This window comes from Hyla sarda, chromosome 3 (genome assembly GCF_029499605.1).
Source record: "Hyla sarda isolate aHylSar1 chromosome 3, aHylSar1.hap1, whole genome shotgun sequence".
Taxonomy (NCBI): Eukaryota; Metazoa; Chordata; class Amphibia; order Anura; family Hylidae; genus Hyla; species Hyla sarda.
This window is the reverse complement of record NC_079191.1, coordinates 179,674,586-179,695,621: the sequence shown is the minus strand read 5'-3', so window position 1 is coordinate 179,695,621 and position 21,036 is coordinate 179,674,586. Positions and strand designations below refer to the sequence as shown.

At 41.7% G+C, this 21,036-nt stretch overlaps 1 protein-coding gene across 5 annotated transcripts in view; it reads right to left on the bottom strand.

Annotated features, from left to right (window-relative positions):
- The window catches only part of FAM131A (family with sequence similarity 131 member A), an 81,273-nt gene that overhangs the window by 23,064 nt on the left and 37,173 nt on the right, over positions 1-21,036 (bottom strand). For 3 of the 5 annotated variants that reach the window (XM_056565660.1, XM_056565659.1, XM_056565661.1), the window contains exon 2: positions 6,926-7,050. The exons of 1 other annotated variant lie outside the window; for it this stretch is intronic. In XM_056565660.1, the coding sequence (XP_056421635.1) occupies positions 6,926-7,050 (125 nt within the window). Of the gene's footprint in view, positions 1-6,925; positions 7,051-13,230; positions 13,275-21,036 lie in introns of those variants that run through there. One more of the 5 variants, XM_056565665.1, reaches the window with a different exon arrangement.

The following is a 21,036-nucleotide window of genomic DNA, read 5'->3' as shown; positions in this document are numbered from 1 at the left end:
TACTTTGTGATGACAGTCATTTTACCCACAAATCTACAGCGAAAGAGAAAAAAAAAATAATTGTGCGACAAACTGAAAGAAAAAAGAAAAAACACTATTTTGTAAATTTTGGGGGCTTGGGGCTTCCGTTTCTACACAGTAAATATTTCAGTATTGACACCTTGGGGGACATTTAATAATCTAGTCTATTCTGGGTATGCTTATAGACCAGCGTATGTGGTAGTCTCCTGTCTATTGTGCTCCTAATTTATCAAAGGTCTCACAGCCCTTGATAAATTCTGTGCTCAGACTTCAGGGTCTACAGCTTAAACTGCATTTAGACCTGCTCCAACATGGTCTGATATTTCAGCGTATTTTGGGCAGATGCGACTTGTCGCACAAAAGTCGCACTTGATAAATTCAGCACCAATGCATTTTCCAATGCATTTCTGTCTAAAATAGACTTGCATGCATCATGTTCTAAAAATCCTCTAGAGCAAAAGTCACAGAAAAGTCGCACATATTTAGACTGTGACTTTAGACAAGAAAAACCAGTCTAAATCCTTTGATAAATCTCCCCCCTTATCTTTATTCTGTAGGTCCATATGGTTAAAAGGATACCCTACTTATATAGGTTTGATTTTGTCATACTTCTGGAAAAAATCATAACTAGCTGCAGGAAAATTTATATGTTTAAAATTGTCCTCTGACCCCTATAACTTTTTTATGTTTCCATGTACAGGGCTAGGGTATGCACAGGTATGAGGGATAATTTTTTGTGCCGTGAGCTGAAGTTTTTATTGGTACCATTTTTGTTTTGATTGGACTTTGTGATCGCTTTTTATTCATTTTTTTTATTGTATAAAAAGTGACCAAAAATATGCTATTTTGGACTTTGGAATTTTTTTGCACGTAAGCCATTGACCGTGCGGTTTAATTAACAATATATTTTTATTGTTCAGACATTTACGCAAGCGGCAATACCACATATGTTTATATTTATTTTTATCATCTTTATTAACTTTTTTTACCACACTTTTTTTTTGCAGTGTTATAGCCCCCCATAAGACTATAAGATGCAGTACATTGATTCATTACACTGGTCATTGCCATTGCAATGCAATGGCAGGGATCAGTGTTATCGGCGTTTGATTGCTCAAGCCTGGATTTCCGGCTTGGAGCAATCAATCGCAAATCGGATGCACTGGACGCAGGTAAGGCACCCTCCTGTTGCATTCTAGCTGATCAGGAAATCGCGATTTTACCGCGGTGGTCCCGATCAGCCCGACTGGGCTGCCGGGAAGCTTTTACTTTCACTTTAGGTGCGTCAATCAACTTTGATCTAAAGAGTTAATGCCGGACATCAGCTAGATTGGCGATATCCGGCATTAGCCACGGGTCCTGGTTTCTTATAACAACCAGGACCCACCGGGTATGATGCGCGCTCACCTGCTGAGCATGCGTCATACCTCGGGAGCCGCTTATGGATGTTTATAAACTTCAATATGCGGCAAGGGGTTAAAGAGTTATTTTAAAAATAAAGTATTTTTAAAATTGCCCTATTTTGACCACCTATAACATTAAAAATTTTGTATACGGGGATGTAGGAGGGCTCATTTATTGCACCGTAATCTGTAGTATTTATCAGTACCATCTTTGTGAATATGTGATATAATATACATTTTTGGGGAATATAATGTGACATAAAAAGCAGCAATTCTGGATTTTTTTTTTTTTACGTTCACGCTGTTTATTATATTTCTATAGTTTGGACATTTACGCATGTGGCGATACCAAATATGTTTATAAATTATTTTTGGGGGTAAAATAGCAAAAAGGGACTATTTACATTTTTATTAAAGGAGATTTTTCAAATATTTTTTTACTTTTTTTCTTTCTTTTTTTTTTTTTACAACTTTTTATGTCCCCATAGGGGACTATTTATAGCAATCATTTGATTGCTAATACTGTTCAGTGCTATGCATAGGGCATAGCACTGATCAGTATAATCGGCAATCTTCTGCTCTGGTCTGCTTGATCTCAGACCAGAAGACACCTGGAGATGGACGGAGGCAGGTGAGGGGACTTCCGTCAACCATTATGGATGATCAGATCCCCGCGGCAGCGCCAATCAGATCATCCATTATAGCAACCGAACTGCCGCAGATGCCACGATCTGTATTGATCACAGCATCTGAGGGGTTAATGGAGGACATCAGCGCGAACGCTCATGTTCGCTATTACCGGCGGGTCCCTGGCTGCTGATAGCAGCTGGCCCCACTCCAGTGCTCGCGTCATGTATAGGACGTAAATGTACACCCTGGTGCGCTAAGTACAAGGGCACCAAGACATACATTTACGTCCTATGTCCTTAAGGGGTTAATGCCTAATAATGCCTAAGAGGTGTATAGTCAGCTGTAGGAGAGTATGTAAAAGGGGGGAACAGTGGACACAAATAGAGTGTCCTGTATAGAATAAGGTACTAAGGTTGTGCACTTCAGCTTGCACCAAGTATTCCAACAGGTCTGTTTTTACAATATATCTACTGTAACAATCTTTGGGCACTCTCTCATACTACTGTTTTGACACCATTCCCCTGATCTTCCTCCTGAACATTTATAAATAAGTTGACAAAAGTACTCCTCCTCTATACTCTCTCCTGTCCAATAGTACTCCTCTGTGCTCTCTCCTTTCTGATAGGACTGCTCTGTGCTCTCTCCTGTCTGATAGCACTCCTCTGTGCTCTCTCCTGTCTGATAGTACTCCTCTTTGCTCTCTCCTGTCTGATAGTACTCCTTTCTGCTCTCTCCTGTCTGATAGCACTCCTCTGTGCTCTCTCCTGTCTGATAGTACTCCTCTGTGCTCTCTCCTGTCTGATAGTACTGGTCTGTGCTCTCTCCTGTCTGATAGTACTCCTCTGTGCTCTCTCCTGTCCTATCTGACACAGAGGAGTTCTAGCCCACCCTCACTTACAGGACTTTAATCATGATTGTGCTTCAGCTTGGACAAAGCCATGATTGTATAAGCCATGATTTTAGAAGCCATGATTTCAGGAAATAAAATATGGTAAAACAAAAAATAATTATTTGTGGGACAAACTTAAAAAAAAAAAATAAATAAAACATGCCATTTTGTAATTTTAAGCGGCTTCCGTTTCCACGCAGTTCACTTTTTGATTAAAAAGATACCAAACTTATATAGTTTTGATTTTGTTTTACTTCTGTTAAAAAATAATAACTATGTGCATGAAAATTAGTACATTTAAAATTGTCCTCTTCTGACACCTATAACTTTTTTTTATTTTTCCGTATACAGGGATGTGTGAGGTATAATTTTTTTGTGACGTGATCTGTAGTATTTATCTGTACCATTTTTGTTTTGATGGAACTTTTTAATCACTTTTTACACTTTTTTTAGGGTAAACAAAATGACCAAAAATACGCAATTTTGGATTTCTGTATTTTTTTTTTACTTATATGCCATTGACCATGCGGTTTAATTAACATTATATTTTTATAGTTCGGACATTTACACAAGCAGCGATACCACATATGTTTATGTTCATTTTTGTTTACATATATATTTATTTTTAAATGGGAAAAGGGGGGTTAATTCACATTTATTAACTTTTTTCTTACATCATTTTTTTTTAGTCCCCATAGGGGACTATTACATGCAATCCTTGGATTCCAAACACTGTTCAATGCTATGTCATAGCATAGATCAGTGTTATCAGTGCTTGATTGCTCCAGGCTGCTGAGGCCTGCTGGAGCATCAGAGCACCGATCGACCAGCGAGGAAGCAGGTAAGGGCCCTCCCGGCGTCCTCTCAGTTGATTGGGACACCGCGGTTTTAGCAGTCCTCTGTGCTCTCTCCTATCTGATAGGACTCCTCTGTGCTCTCTCCTATTAAATGCAATCCTTAAATTCCAAACACAGTTCAATGCTAATAGCTGCCGGGACCACCCTGCTATGATGTGGGGTCAGCTTGTGAGCCCGCATCAGAGCAGGGGAGCATCCTTAACAGGTTAAGCTTATTAGGGAAGGGGTTAATTCACATTAACTTTTTTTTTTTCTTCCAATATTTAAGGGAACTATTACTTGCAATCTTTAGACTGCAAACACTGAACAATGCTGTGCCATATTGGAGCATCGGATTGCGAGAAGGAAAGTGAGATCTTCTGCCGTGCTCTCAGCTGATCAGGACCCGATTTTGCCGTGGGTGTCCCCATCAGCTTCACTGAGCTTCCAGCTCCTTATTTTAAATCCAGCAATTAACATTGTTCTTGGATTCTAAAGGAGCTAATGCCCAACATCGGCCAAATCGGGGGATGTACAGCACAGGTGTCACAGCTCAGGGATGTTGAAATCCTATCGCCTGACACCGGGGACATGCAGTTTAGGGCGCTGGGCAGGAAAATTTTGAGGCCATCAGGGCCAGATCTGAAAGCCCCCCTGATAAGTATGGCGGCACTCGGTGTATGGAGTGGGCTAATAGCCGGTATGCCGTGGCCAGCTATTAACTCTTTAGATTGCCACTGTCACAGCTGAAAGTGGTGTCTAAAGGGACATGGAAATGCTCCCTGGTGGGATAGTGGGGTGAATCGCCTGTGGGGGTAGGCAGAGGGCTTACCTCTGCTTCCCTAGGGTCCATGGCTCTGTCACCGCATTGTAAAAAGAATTCCTAGAATAACCCATAATATGCAGGTTGGGCAAAACTCATGATAGGAATTCCACATCTAAAGGGAACCTTTTTCTGGCCCTTAGCCCTGCTTCGGGCAAGCAGGGCCGGACCTGACAAGCGCGGCGGTGCTCGGTTTATGGAACAGGCGCCCGACTCCTGCCCGCTCCGTACTCTGCAGCCCCCACTATAGAAGTAGCCAGAGGGCTTACCTCTGTTCCATGGTGTCTGTGGCTCTGCCATTGATAGACCCTGGCTGGACTAGGATCTATCAATGGATCGCAGAGAACACAGATCAATGGAGTTCAATAGAACTCTATTGATCTGTATGAGGAATCTAATGATTCCTCCTAGAAGTCTAATAAAGTGTAAAAAAAAAAAAAAGTTTAAAAGACACACATTAACCCCTTCCATGTTAAAAGTTCAAATCACCCCCTTTTCCTATATAAAACATGTATACATATTTACAATTGTACGAACTCTTAAAATATAACATTATGTATCCCATACGGTAAATGACTTACATGTAAAAAAATATATACCAAATCACAGAATTGCAATCTTTATAATATACCAGAAAAAAAAGTTAAAAAGCAATTAAAAAGTCAAATCAATACCAAAATGGTACCGATACAAAAAAACTGATTATGTCGCTAAAAATTAGCCCTCATACAACCTGGTATGCGAAAAAAAAAAAGCTACAGGGTCAAAAATGGCAATTAAAAAATTTGAAAAAGTTCTGAATTTTTTTTTTAATTAGTAACATGATGTAAACTATACAAATCTGGTATTGCTGTAATCAGGTGACCTGAAGTATCAAAATAACATGTTATCTCAACCACAAGGTAAATGGCGTAGAAAAGAACCACCAAATTTGCTAAACTATCTTTTACTATTTCAATTTCACTTCACCGATTATATATATATATATATATATATATATATATATCTTTATTTATTTTTGAGTTTGGAGAATATGTTATTGAAAAATTAAAAAGGTATCATTATAGTAGGTAGTTATGGCTATTATAGGGCGAAGAGGGAAAAATTAGAGTGTAAAAGCGAAAATTGGTCCGGAAAAGTGGATCGTCATGAGGGACAAGTAGATGTTGCTCTGATTTAGTCCTGTGCACAAGTAGTTTATTATTAAATTTCCACACCGCTAAAATGTATACGTAATAGGCCAGCACTGGACAAATTCAAGGGGCCAGGTAGTCAGTGTGCCTACTTTTGGTGGACTCTTATCTGTCTCTGTTGAAATCTTTTTTTTTTTATACAAAGCGAGGTCTCCCACCAGATACAGAGTTTTACAGCTTCATGAATATACCAATTATACTGAAACACATTTCCAGTTATTACACTTGTCTAATTCTTGTCATAGCTATTGCATATATATGTAGACCGGAACATAATTATCATGTTTGCCTGCCATAGAATAGGTAGGCCTTTTTATATTGGGACTGCTGCTGAAATAAGATACGCAATTTGTAGTGCTATATCTACATCAAGCTGTTCATGAGGCACTTTAAGCCTGTCATTGCTGCTATAAAACATGACAGTATTAACAGTGATAACATGAATGATGTAAAGATGACATATTGTCACTTGTAACACAGCAGTAAATCCCAGGTGACAAAGAGTAACTGTAGTTTCAATTTGTCCCCATGAAATAGTGTAAGTGGGCCTGAAAATTTTTATTTAATATTTCTGTTTGAAGAAAATGCCTCTTACTGTTTGATTCCTTCTCTCCTCTTGTGCTTATCATTCACTCTCAATTCATGTAGTAACATCTATCTTCAGAAGTGGAGAAGAGGATAGATTATCAAATCGCTGATAGATCAGGTTACAGCTGCTGCCCACAGAATTATATGGAGAAGGAGGGAGCCGCTACACAGAGAGACTCAGACACAGAGACATTGCTGCTGCTTCTAGCAAGCATTCTCTTTCACCCCAGTGCCAGATTCAGAACAACACTGCTCAGAACTGCTCTGTAATGCCCTTATAGCATTTAGTATTTTCCCACACTGAAGCTGAACTATAAATTGACAATTAGAGGCGGGGGTACAAGTCATATAATGGGCAAAAATAAGTCTATTTCTCAGATACACATACACAGCAGCTTACTCTAAAAGTAACCTGAAACAACTGTTACACTTTAAACATGCTTGCTCATGCAGGCAGTTGCTGGGATTAAAGGTGCCAAATTGGTCAGTGCATTGTAACAGTGTGCAGAGGTTGTGTCACAGCAAGGCAAACTAAGTGTCACCTCTAGGAACTCCTGGCTCTCCGATGGGACTTGTAGATTAAACCTTCGTACAAGGTACGGTCTTTTCTGATGATAAAAAGCAGCACTGCACCTCCCCTCACGCCACTCCACTTGCAGAGCATCCACTGGATGGGAACACGCAGGAATTAGTGAAGACAAGTAGATATAACAACAACCATGGGGCATATAGAAGCTCCCCAACCACATGACATGGTGCTGGTGGTACTGGCATGCAGTGATATGCAGCTTTGTGTGCTACTGACACTCAGATTGTGAAAGGCAGGTGAACTATTAACAGATAGCATAGCAGGGTCTTTTGTAGAAGATAAAGATACATTTAACATAAAAGATAAGTAGAAGAGTTAAACAACATGCATGCATACACAACATTTTAGAGGAATATGCATATGTATACATTTATATACCTCCAGCACATTTCAAGGTACTTTACAATGCAGAGGATAGAAATACAGATACAATCAGACATTACAGAGTAACAAATTAACCCCTTCAGGACCAGGCTCTCCGGTACTCCAGTGGAAAACATTATTATTATTATTTTTTTCATATCAATTTGCTCCAGAAACGTAAACAGATTTGTAAATGACTTCTATTAAAAAGTATTAATCCTTCCAGTACTTATCAGATGCTGTATGCTCCACAGGAAGTTAAGTAGTTCTTTTCAGTCTGACCACAGTGCTCTCGGCCGACACCTCTGTCTGTGTCAGAAACTGTCCAGAGTAGGACCAAATCCCCATAGCAAACCTCTTCTGCTTGACAGTTCCTGACTAAGGTGTCAGCAGAGAGCACTATGGTCAGAAAGCAAATAACTAATCAACTTCCTGCAGAGCACACAGCAGCTGTTAAGTACTGAAAGGATTAAGATTTTTATATAGAAGTCATTTACAAATCTGCTTAACTTTCTGGCACCAGTTGATTTGAAAAAAATAAAATAAAAATTCCACAGGAGTACCCCTTCAAGTACCGGGCAAATTTTTATTTTTTTATTTTTGCTTTTTTCCTCCTTAATATTTAAAAGAAATAACTGTTACACTTTTCCACAGAAGATCCATATAAAGGCTTGTATTTTGCGCAAACAATTGTAAGTTGTAATTACACCTTTCATTTTACAGTAAAATGTGCAGTACAACCAAAAAATTATTATCTGTGGGGACAATGGGGGCTCATTTTTGCTTTTATTTGCTGTCATCTTTATTCTGTGGGTCAATATGATTAAAAAAACAACCATATCCATATTTACAAGTATTACTTTCTACTAATACTTGTAATACATAGCAATACTAGTATTTTAATAATAAAATAAAAACAAGGATGCTTAAAATTGCATTTTTCTGACCCCTTTTTTATTTTTCAATATACAGGGCTGTGAGAGGACTTATTTTTTGTACTGTGACCTGCAGTTTTTATCAGTAACATGGAATTTTTAATACAGTCATGGCCGTAAATGTTGAAATTTTTCTAGAAAATTAAGTATTTCTCACAGAAAAGAATTGCAGTAACACATGTTTAGTCCCTTTGTGTGTATTGGAAATAAACCAAAAAAGGAAGGAAAAAAAAGCAAATTGAACATAATGTCACACCAAACTCCAGAAATGGGCTGGCCAAAATTATTGCCACCCTTAACTTAATATTTGGTTGCACACCCTTTGGAAAAAATAACTGTAATCAGTCGCTTCCTATAACCATCAATAAGCTTCTTACACCTCTCAGCCGGAATGTTGGACCACTCTTCCTTTGCAAACTGCTCCAGGTCTCTCTTATTAGAAGGGCGCCTTTTCTCAACAGCAATTTTAAGATCTCTCCACAGGTGTTCAATGGGATTTAGATCTGGACTCATTGCTGGCCACTTCAGAACTCTCCAGCGCTTTCCATTTCTGGGTGCTTTTTGACATATGTTTGGGGTCACTGTCCTGCTGGAAGACCCAAGATCACGGACGCAAACCCAGCTTTCTGACACTGGGCTGTACAGTGCGACCCAAAATCCATTGGTAATCCTCAGATTTCATGAAGCCTTGCACACATTCAAGGCACCCAGTGCCAGAGGCAGCAAAATAACCCCAAAACATCATTGAACCTCCACCATATTTCACTGAAGGTACGATGTCCTTTTCTTTGTAGGCCTCATTCCATTTTCGGTAAACAGAAGCTCTATCTTGGTTTAGTCTGTTCACAAGATGTTTTCCCAGAAGGATTTTGCCTTACTCAAGTTAATTGTGGCAAAATGTAGTCTTGTTTTTTATGTCTATGTCAGCAGTGGGGTCCTCCTGGGTCTCCTGCCATAGAGTTTCATTTCAGTTAAATGTCGACGGATAGTTCACACTGACACTGATGCTCCCTGAGCCTGCAGGACAGCTTGATTATCTTTGGAACTTGTTTGGAGCTGCTTATCCACCATCCAGACTATCCTGCATTGACACCTTTCATCAATTTTTCTCTTCCGTCCATGCCCAGGGAGATTAGCTACAGGGCCATAGGTTGCAAACTTCTTGACAATGTTGCGCACTGTGGACAAAGGCAAATCTAGATCTCTGGAGATGGACTTGTAACCTTGAGATTGTTGATATTTTTCCACAATTTTGGTTCTCAAGTCCTCAGACAGTTCTCTTCTCCTCTTTCTGTTGGCCATGCATAGTGTGGCACCCACAGATACACAATGCAAAGACTAAGTGAACTTCTCTCTTTTTTTATCTGCTTTCAGGTGATTTTTATATTGCCCACACCTATTACTTGCCCCAGATGAGTTTAAAGGAGCATCACATGCTTGAAACAATCTTATTGTTCCACAATTTTGAAAGGGTGCCAATAATTTTGTCCAGCCCATTTTTGGACTTTGGTGTGACATTACGTCCAATTTGTTTTTTTCCTCCCTTTTTTGGTTTAGTTCCAATACACACAAAGGGAATAAACACATGTATAGCCATGACTGTATGACTTTTTGATCACTTTTTTCTGATATATATATGATGTGAACAAAAATCATCAATCAGCGTTTTTTTTTGTTGTTTTTTTTTACGGTTACGGTATTCAATATGTGGGATCATAGACAAAATATTTTAAATAGTTCAGAAAATTCTGCATGCGGCAATATCAAATATGTTCCGTGGAGGGGCGATAAGTGCCCTAAACTCAACGGTACTTGTTATTTTAGCTTTCAGACCTAAATAACTTATAGACAGGATGCATAGCAGTACATAAAGGTACATCTTGGTGAAGAAGGTACCATATAACATTTACATCCATTGTCAGGAAGGGGTAAATTATTAACACAAGAATGAGAGCTCTGCTCACAAGCAAGCTCACAAAAGTTCTTGATCTGTGCAATAGTCCAGTCAAAAAATTATCCAATAAGTAATGCAGAGATATGATGTGCATGAGTGTATGGATTCTGAGGAATAAATTAGGAATTATGGTAGGTTTGCCTAAAAAACATGTTTTTAGGGTACACCTAAAAATAAGGATGTTGGGAATTAATCTGATTGGTGTAGTGCATTCCAAGGATCTGATGCAGCATGAGAAAAGCCTTAGAAGTGAGAGGGGGAGGTTTTGATTATGAAAAATAATAATCTTAGATCACTCGTAGGACACACTGCATGGGTAGGATGGTAATTATTGATGCGAGGCAAGATGTAGGGAGGTGTAGCACTGTGGAGAGATTTGCGGTTGTGGTTGCTCCATCCTGTGAAGTCAGGCATCGCTTCCTGTGCGCACAGCGTCTGGGGGCAATGTGAGTAACATGGGGCAAGTGCGTCCTACAATAGCAAGTGGTGTATGGCGCAGACTCCTGGCGCGACCCCCAGCTGATTCTTGTAGCTAGGTGCCTGCCATTAATAGCCAAAATGCGGCAATCGCCACAGCCAGCTACTAACTCTTCAGATCACCACTGTCAAAGTTGACAGCGGTGTTTAAAGGGACCTTTAACCAGTCCCTAGTGGTCCAGTGGAGGTAGCCCTCTCCTCTGGCGCAGGTCCCGGCTCTGTGATTGATAGAGCCTGGCTGAACCAGGCTTTATCAATCAAGCGCAGAGCACGCAGTATGGAACTACAGTGATCTGTATGAGGAATCTACTGATTCCTACTAAAAGTCCCCTAAGGGGACTAAAAGTAAAAAAAATAAAAAAAACACCCATTAACCACTTCAATATAAAAAGTTTGAATCACCCCCCTTTTCCGCAAATTCCTTATAAAAAATATGTAAAAATAATAAAAATAAAACACATGTGGTATCGCTGTGTGCGCAAATGTCTGAACTATAAAAATATCACATTAATTAAACTGTACGGTCAATGGCATTTATGTAAAAAAAATACCAATGTCCAAAATTGCATATTTTTGGTCACTTTGTATACCCTAAAAAAATGTATAAAAAGCTATCAAAAAGTCCCATCAAAACAAAAATGGAACCAATAAAAACTTCAGATGCTGGCGCAAAAAATTAGCCCTCACACATCCCCGTATACGGAAAAATAAAAAAATTTATAGGGGTCAGAGGATGACAATTTTTAACATACACATTTTGGTGCATGTAGGTATAATTTTTTTAGGTAGTAAAATAAAAGCTATAGAAATTAGGTATCATTGTAACTGTATGGACCTACAGAATAAAAATAAGTTGTAATTTTTACCAAAAGTGCACTGCATAGAATCGGAAGCCCCCAAAAGTTACAAAATGGCATTTTGTTTTTCAATTTTGCCCCACAAATATTTTTTTTCTGGTTTCTTCGTCGATCTTTTGGTGAAATGATTGATCTCATTACAAAGTGAAACTGGTGGTGCAAAAAAAAAGCCCTCATATGGGTTTGTAGGTGCAAAATTTAAAGTGTTATAATTTTTAGGAATAACGAAAGTGCAAAAATGAAAAATAGCCCAGTCCTTAAAGGGGTTATCCAGGAAAAAAATTTTTTTATATATCAACTTGCTTCAGAAAGTTAAACAGATTTGTAAATTACTTCTATTAAAAAATCCTAATCCTTTCAGTACTTATGAGCATCTGAAGTTAAGGTTGTTTTCTAACAACTTTTCTGATGACACGTGTCTTGGGAAACACCCAGTTTAGAAGCAAATCCCCATAGCAAACCTCTTCTAAACTGGGCGTTTCTCAAGACACGTGTCATCAGAGCACTTAGACAGAAAAGAACAACCTTAACTTCAGAAACTCATAAGTACTGAAAGGATTAAGATTTTTTAATAGAAGTAATTTACAAATCTGTTTAACTTTTTGAAGCCAGTTGATATATAAAAAAAGTTTTTTCCTGGAATACCCCTTTAAAGGGGTACTCCGCCCTTAGACATCTTATCCCCTATCCAAAGGATAGGGGATAAGATGTCAGATTGCCGCGGTCCCGCTGCTGGGGACCCCCGGGATCGCCGCTGTGGCCCCGCTATCATTACTGCAAAGCGAGTTCGCTCTGCACGTAGTGATGGGCAATACATGGGCCGGAGCATTGTTACGTAATGGCCCCGCCCCTCGTGACGTCACGGCCCGCCCCCAATACAAGTCTATGGGACAAGTCTATGACGACCGCCATGCCCCCTGCCATAGACTTGCATTAAGGGGGCGGACCGTGATGTCACGAGGGGAGGAGCCATGACGTCACGCTACTCCGTCCCCTGTATCGCCCATCATTACGCACAGAGCGAACTCGCTCTGTGCAGTTATGATAGCGCTGTGCCGCAGCAGCGATCCCCGGGATCTGACATCTTATCCCCTATCCTTTGGATAGGGGATAAGATGTCTAAGGGCGGAGTACCCCTTTAAGGAGTTAAAAATCCCATTTCCAATTGAACAGCATGACAAGGCACAACTTTCAAAAACAACAACATTAATATGAAAGGGAAATATATACTAGTCAGAGAACCTAAACTACAGATGCACACAGTAAATTGAGCATCTCTCATAAGCAACTTACAAAAGAAACAGTGAAGTTGCAATTAATTAAGTACCATTACACAGCAGCACAAGATGTGCTTGTGACTGCCACTGCTTTATAAACTGTATAACAAATATCCACAACACAGGAAGAGGAATGGCATATTCATGAAAATCTCTTTTTGTAGAGACAGAGGTGAGAAGAACAACTGGCATGAAGGAAAAGAACCAACGTTTGTACCTGTACTGGCAAAAGATTATTATGGCTAGATTAGTGTCACTCCCGCAACCCGCTCCGCCCCTCTTCCGGAGGACGTGAGCGGGTGCGGGAAGTTGACCCCGGCAGCTGGGGACCCCGATCCCCGGCGTCCCTGTTGGGATCGGGGCCCCAGGAGTGGCGGCGACGACGAGGGACTGACCTGTGTGCGGCGGCGTGGAGCAGCAGTTGGTGGTGAGTGACAGCCTCCTGCTGTTGCTTAGCAACAGCTCCCAGCATGCAAAAAGGGCATGCTGGGAGCTGTAGTTATGCAACAGCAGGAGGCAGACCACCACAACTCCCAGCATTCCCTTATGGGCATGCTGGGACTTATAGTTTTGCAACAGCTGGAGGCACATTTTTTCTATGGAAAAGTGTACCTTCAGCTGTTGTATAACTACAACCCCCAGCTTGCACAAACAGCTAAAGTGCATGCTGGGAGTTGTAGTAGTGCATCTGCTGGTTGCATAACTACAACTCCCAGCATGCCCGTCGGTGACTGCTGAGAGTTGTAGTTTTGAAACAACTGAAGGCACACTGGTTGTGAAACTCAGTTTTTTTTTACCTAACTCAGTGTTTCACGACCGGTGTGCCTCCAGCTGTTGCAAACTACAACTCCCAGCATGCACCGTACATGCTGGGAGTTGTAGTTTTGCAATAGCTGGAGGCACACTGGTTGTGAAACACTGAGTTAGGTCACAAACTCAGTGATACATAACCAGTGTGCCTACAGCTGTTGCAAAACTAAAACTCTCAGCATGTACAGTCTGTCAGCGCATGCTGGGAGTTGTAGTTTTGCAACAGCTGGATGTTCCCCCCTCCCCAATGTGAACGTACAGGGTACACTCACATGGGCGGAGGTTTACAGTAAGTATCCGGCTGCAAGTTTGAGCTGCAGCAAATTTTCTGCCGCAGCTCAAACTGCCAGCGAGAAACTACTGTAATCCCCCGCCCGTGTGACTGTACCCTAAAAACACTACATATACACATACCCCTACACAGCCCCCCTTCCCAACAAAAATGAAAAACGTCTGGTACGCCACTGTTTCCAAAACGGAGCCTCCAGCTGTTGCAAAACAAGTATTCCTAGTATTACCATACAGCCACTGACTGTCCAGGCATGCCTGGAGTTTTACAACAGCTGGAGGCACCCTGTTTGGGAATCACTGGCGTAGAATACCCCTATGTCCACCCCTATGCAAGTCCCTAATTTAGGCCTCAAATGGGCATGGCGCTCTCACTTTGGAGCCCTGTCGTATTTCAAGGCAACAGTTTAGGGTCACATATGGGGTATCGCCGTACTCAGGAGAAATTGTGTTACAAATTTTGGGGGCTATTTTCTGCTTTTACCATTTTTAAAAATTTAAAATTTTTGCTAAAACAAGCATTTTAGGTAAAAAAAAAATGTTTTTTACATATGCAAAAGTCCTGAAACACCTGTGGGGTATAAAGGTTCACTTAACCCCTTGTTACGTTCCCCGAGGGGTCTAGTTTCCAAAATAGTATGCCATGTTTTTTTTTTTGCTGTCCTGGCACCATAGGGGCTTCCTAAATGCGGCATGCCCCCAAAGCTAAATTTGCTTCCAAAAAGCCAAATGTGACTACTCCTCTTCTGAGACCTGTAGTGCGCCAGCAGAGCACTTTTCACCCCCATATTGGGTGTTTTCTGAATCGGAAGAAATTGGGCATCAAATTTTGGGGGGTATTTTCTGCTATTACCCTTTTTAAAAATGTAAAATTTTTGGGAAAACAAGCATTTTAGGTAAAATTTGCAAAAGTCATGAAACACCTGTGGGCTATTAAGGTTCACTTTATCCCATGTTACATTCCCCGAGGGGTCTAATTTCCAAAATGGTATGCCATGTGTTTCTTTTTTTTTTGTTGTTGCTGTTTTGACACCCTAGGGGCTTCCTAAAGGTGACATGCCCCCAAAAACCATTTCAGAAAAATGTTCTCTCCCAAATCCTCTTGTCGCTCCTTCACTTCTGAGCCCTTTACTGCGCCTGCCGAACACTTTACATAGACATATGAGGTATGTGCTTACTCGAGAGAAATTGGGCAACAAATACAAGGAACATTTTTCTCCTTTTACCACTTGCAAAAATTCAAAAATTGGGTCTACAAGAACATGCGAGTGTAAAAAATGAAGATTTTGAATTTTCTCCTTCACTTTGCTGCTATTCCTGCGAAACACCTAAAGGGTTAAAACACTGACTGAATGTCATTTTGAATACTTTGGGGGGTGTAGTTTTTATAATGGGGTCATTAATGGGGTATTTCTAATATGAAGACCCTTCACATCCACTTCAAAACTGAACTGATCCCTGAAAAATATAGAGTTTGAAAATTTTGTGAAAAATTTGAAAATTGCTGCTGAACTTTGAAGCCCTCTGATGTCTTCCAAAAGTAAAAACTCATCAATTTTATGATGCAAACATAAAGTAGACATATTGTATATGTGAATAAAAAAAAATAATATTTGTAATATACATTTTCCTTACAAGCAGAAAGCTTCAAAGTTAGAAAAATTCAAAATTTTCTAATTTTTCATCAAATTTTGGGATTTTTCACCAAGAAAGGATGCAAGTTGCCACAAAAATTTACTACTATGTTAAAGTAGAATATGTCACGAAAAAACTATCTCGGGATCAGAATGATAACTAAAAGCATTCCAGAGTTATTAATGTTTAAAGTGACAATGGTCAGATGTTCAAAAAACGCTCTGGTCCTTAAGGCCAAAATTGGCTTGGTCCTTAAGGGGTTAATCTCTAGCATCAAATACATAAAAACAAAACCTTATCTCTCTATGTCTCTGCACTGTAAATACTGGTAGTGACTGACAGGCCGCCTGTAAACCTCAACAATTAGATTAACTGCTAGAAAAAGCCAAGGGTTTGAGCCCAGTAATAACAAGAGCAACACGACGGCTAATCTAAACATTACATTATTCAATTTCCTACTTACCATCTGAAGTCCTCTTTCCCTTTACTACAGAATTGGAGAAAGAACTACAGATAGAAATTTGGTAAGTATAACTGATATGTTAACTAGGGATCGACCGATATCGTTTTTTTAGGGCCGATACCGATAATTGGTGGAGGTTAGGGCCGATAGCCGATAACTTACACCGATATTCCGGTGTAAGTTATCGGCTATTTATCCCCCCGCGACAACGCTGCAGATCATTGATTTAAAGCGGGAGCTTTAAATCAATTCACTGCAGTGGCTTTTGCGGTGCCATAGGCCGCCGCCGCCACCTGCTTCTCTACCCCTGCCTGTCCGGGGGTCCTGAGACCTATCACCGCCACCGCCGGGCCGCACCCCGACCACCCCCCTGACCCGCTGCACCGCACCCGCGATCGACCCCTCGCACCGCACCAGCCCCATTGCCTCCCCCATCCCCGGTTTTATAATTACCTGTTCCCGGGGTCCACTCCACATCTGGCTCCGGTGGCGTCCTCCTGAGCTGTCACTGTGCGCACTGACGGTGACGTCACGTTGCGCATGTCACGTCACTCGTCATCGCGGTGTGGGCGGTGCGGGGGGCGGGGCATTATCGGCTTATCATCAAGGTAATTGCCGATACCGATAATGCCCAAAATCGTGATTATCGGCCGATCATATCGGCCATACCGATAATCGGTCGATCCCTAATGTTAACCCTTTATAAATTCTGATGCCAGTGAGCGGAGTCATGTATGGAATCATGTATTATCCAATTGCAGTTTAGCTCGTGGCAGGTCTACTTACCTTCCAAAACAAATAAATTGCCCAGTAAGTGGGTAATATTACACTCAAAAAGGTTACATGTCTGTGATAAGACATTTTTGCACTGATTTAATAAGCCAGATTTTTTGTTGTTGTTGCATGTACTGGTTTCTTGCAGTGCACATACTTATCTTTTAAAAGGGGACTCCGCTGTTAGACATCTTATCCCCTTTTCCAAAGGATAGGGGATAAGATGTCTGATCGCGGGGGTCCCGCTATCTCCCGAAGCACCCGGCATTCTGAACAACTGCCGAGTTTCTGTGGAAGTGGTCGAATGGAGGAGGCGTGGTGTGATGCCACAAGGGGCGTGGCCATGACATCACGATCATGGCCTCCGGCTCCAAGTGTTCTGAACAAAATATCAGACCGCTGGAGTACCAGAGAACCCCTTTAAGACAAAATACACATTTCCCCGGACACTTTAATTTTGAGATTTTTTTTTTTATTACTGCAAAATAAATACCCTTTCAGATTGAGAGCAAAGATTCATAGGTACTCACTGCATGTCTGCAAACCTTACTTTGCCATACAAATTAGTGCAAAGTCAGCTGGACCTCCATTATTGGCAATGCTGTCTTGTCTAATGCTTAAAGAGGTACTCCACCCCTAGATATCTTATCCCCTATCCAAAGGATAGGGGATTATATGTCTGATCGGGGGGGTCCCGCCACTGGGACTCCCTGCGCTCTCTCTGTGCAGCACCATGTGTTCTAAACAGTGGGGGAGATTTATCAAAACATATGCAGAGCAACCAATCAGATCGCTTTTTTCATTTTTGAGAGGCTTTTTTAAAAGGCCTAGCGGCGGGACCCCCCCCCCCCCCATTAGACATCTTATCCCCTATCCTTTAGATAGGTGATAAGATGTCTAAGGGTGGAGTACCCCTTTAAAGGAAGCCTGCTGACTCTACCCTGACAAACTGTATGGTCACCTTTAGTTAATGTATGTTATGCTTTGTGACTTTTGTTTTGATTTCCTCCGCATTTTTACCTGCCATTTCATGAGGTCCATTTTTGGTCTTCTGATGCTGAGGGAGCCTGGGGTGCAGATGTAATATGCTGGGCAGCTCACCTGATCAGATAGTATAGGTGTCGCTAAATGGCTGTAAGCCAGCATAGAGTACTACAAGAGTACTATATGAGATCATGTAACTGGCATGACAATACTAAGCAGCTACCTCCTCATGAATAGTAGGTGTGTGAGTAGCTGGTCATTAATATTTTGCACATGTGTGACCTCCCCTATATAGCATTGTAGCTGGTCTACATCATGGTGGGAATAGGTTTTCAACCTGCTCTTGTGCCGGTAACCAGTGAGTATGCCCTCTTTTCTGTGATTCTAAGTCATTTTGATCTCATTTTCTGTGGTCCTTTTTTGCACGTTGGATACTTCTGTGTGTCCTAAACCATTCACAAAATGGGTTGATTTGCAACAGTTCTTTCCAGTTTCCTGCTGCTCTAACAATATTATATGAAGCCCTACACACAAAATAGCACACATTTGTTGAAGCTACATCACATTATCTCTAAACTATAGCATTTGCTGCAGAACCATGGCATGTAAATCTGTCACCAAGATGAGGTTTCCATAGAAGCAGTTACTAGGCATATTACTAATTGAGCTACAATCCAAGTTGCTATTGTTTACTGCTGCCATCAATCTTCATAGACTACTCCTTTAAATAATATCATTGCTTTCTCAGCTAAGTATGTATGGCTATGTGGGGGCAGCAGATTACAGCTACAGGTCTGTACACAGCAGCCTGTCAATCACTTTGGTACAAGACAGTGGGAAGATCACCCCCTTTAAGCCAAACTGCACAATACTGACTATGTGTTGTTTTGGCTACTAGGAAAACAGAACCATAATGTTCAATATTCTGCTCTGACATAGCGCAGCATTTTTAGCTGACAGATCCACTTTAACAGCCTGAACATGTACCTGAGCATCAGGAGAGTCAAACATTTCATGCTGACCTGAACAAATGGGGGTAGAGGGGAAGGGGTGGAATTTATCATGATGTGTGTTTTCATTGCAGTGTATTTGATGTGGCTGCCTTTCATGAATTGTGTGATGAAGCATTAGTTATAATGATCTCATGATTACATGGTATAGACATTTTTTACCTTGTGGTCAGACTGGGTGCATAAACTTGGTCCATTGTGGATAAATTAGCAGCTTTTTTGTTCCCCTTCCCCCCCAACTATACAATGCATACCAATCATAAGTATTCCTTTAGTGCCATCTGTATTAATCCAGCTATGCTGCATCCATACACATTACTGTAGTTGGACATGTGACCACCACTCTGACGACCATAAAATGACAGCACTTGTTGCGGAAATCATATCGCCAGATGCACAGTACATAAAATTCTGGGCGCCAGGTAGGTGAATTTTTCAGGCATTTAGTTCTTCTTCGGGCAAGCAAAGCTGGAGCCCAGTGGGACATTCACGTTTTTGGCGTCATGACCAGCCGTCCTGGAAAATATCCCAGCTCTGCACACTTTGCTTGCAGAGCCTGGAAGCACCGTACTCTCATCTGACGCTGGTCTGATGGGGCGCCAGCAGCTGCTGCCACTTTAAGAGTAGTGGCTGCCCGGAGGTAGAGTAGCGGGATGTGCTGCGCGCAGACACATCCAGTGCTACGTCATTATGCCCAGTCGTCAAGAGAGGCAGCAGTGGGACACCTGAGGACCAGACTACTGAGGAGGAGTCTGGCTGTTCCAGCTACAGCGTCTGCTGTATATATCTGAAGCTTCTGTGCACCACTACTCCTCCAGATGAGGGATCTACTGCTTAGGGCTATGGCCCATAGAAGTAGGCTCCAGACCACACAGAAGCAGCAAAGAAAATGGCTTCAGAGGGTATCTACAGGGGGGCATCTATCTTCAGGGGATCTGCTACCTACAGGGAGGGCATCTATCTACAGGGGGACTGCTACGTACAGGGGAGCAGCTATTTACAGGTGGGACAAGTATCTACAGGGGGACTGCTACTTACAGGGGGGGGGGGGGCTATCTACAAGGGGACTGCTACCAACAGAGGGATGACTATTTACAGGGGCAGCAATTATCTACAGGGGGGGGGTTGACACCTATTTACAGGGGGACTGGTACCTACAGGGGGGGCAACTATTTTCAGGGGAGTAGACTATCTAAGGGGGGGGGGGGGTTTACCCATATCTACAGGGGGGCTGCTACCTACAGGAAGGGGACACCTACACAAGGGACTGCTACCAATGGGGGAGGCAACTATTTCCTTAGGTACTGCTACTTACAAGGGGAAAATTTGTGTACCATGACAAGTGGATTGTCATGAGGGACAAGTAGACTGTGCTCCCGTTTTGGTTCCTTAGACAAGTAGTTTCTTTTTTTTGCTACCGGCATAAGCAGTGAGTGTGAGGCTACTAATAGTAGCCAACACTCACTGCTCTGAAGTGAGCGCAGCTCCTGCGTTCGCTTCAAAACCGGTTAAGGATTCAGGGCGTACAGGAACGCCCTTGATCCTTAAGTGCCAGGATGTACCTGTATGCCCTTCTTCCTTAACAGGTTAAGCCACACCCCTGTTATTTTCTACCCTTTTTGTGCATTGGTCTGATTTGCAAATCATGCCCATTCCCACAAAGCCATTCCCCTTTCTGTTTTTTGTCTTACAAGATCTTCCTCACAACTTAGCCCCACCTCAGGATGGGATAGGAGGACAGCATATGATGACGGGATATTGAGGACGGGATACTAGGTCGGGACATGAGGACAAAATATGAGGATGGTATATTCGGTTGGAATATGAGGAGGAGATATGGGGTCAAGATATGAGAATGGGATATGAGGACAAAAGCTTCCTCGTTGCTTTTCCTTCACCACAAGGATTAGGTAGGAAACACCGGGCAACGCCGGGTACCTCACTAGTAATCTACAGCGTAAGTAAGTAGAAAGAGGATTGATGTCATTTACTGTACTTAAATATAAGGAAGAGATGTTACCTCAACACTCTGCAAACCCAGAGGCATCATCTGAGATATAGGCAGCACTAGGAAAGTGTAAAACAGTTGTTCAAACGGTGTTAACTCCCTTAACATGCATTTAAAGGGGTTCTCCGGTGCTTAGACATCTTATCCCCTATCCAAAGGATAGGGGATAAGATGCCTGATCGCGGGAGTCCCGCCGCTGGGGACCCCAGGGATCTTGCACGTGGCACCC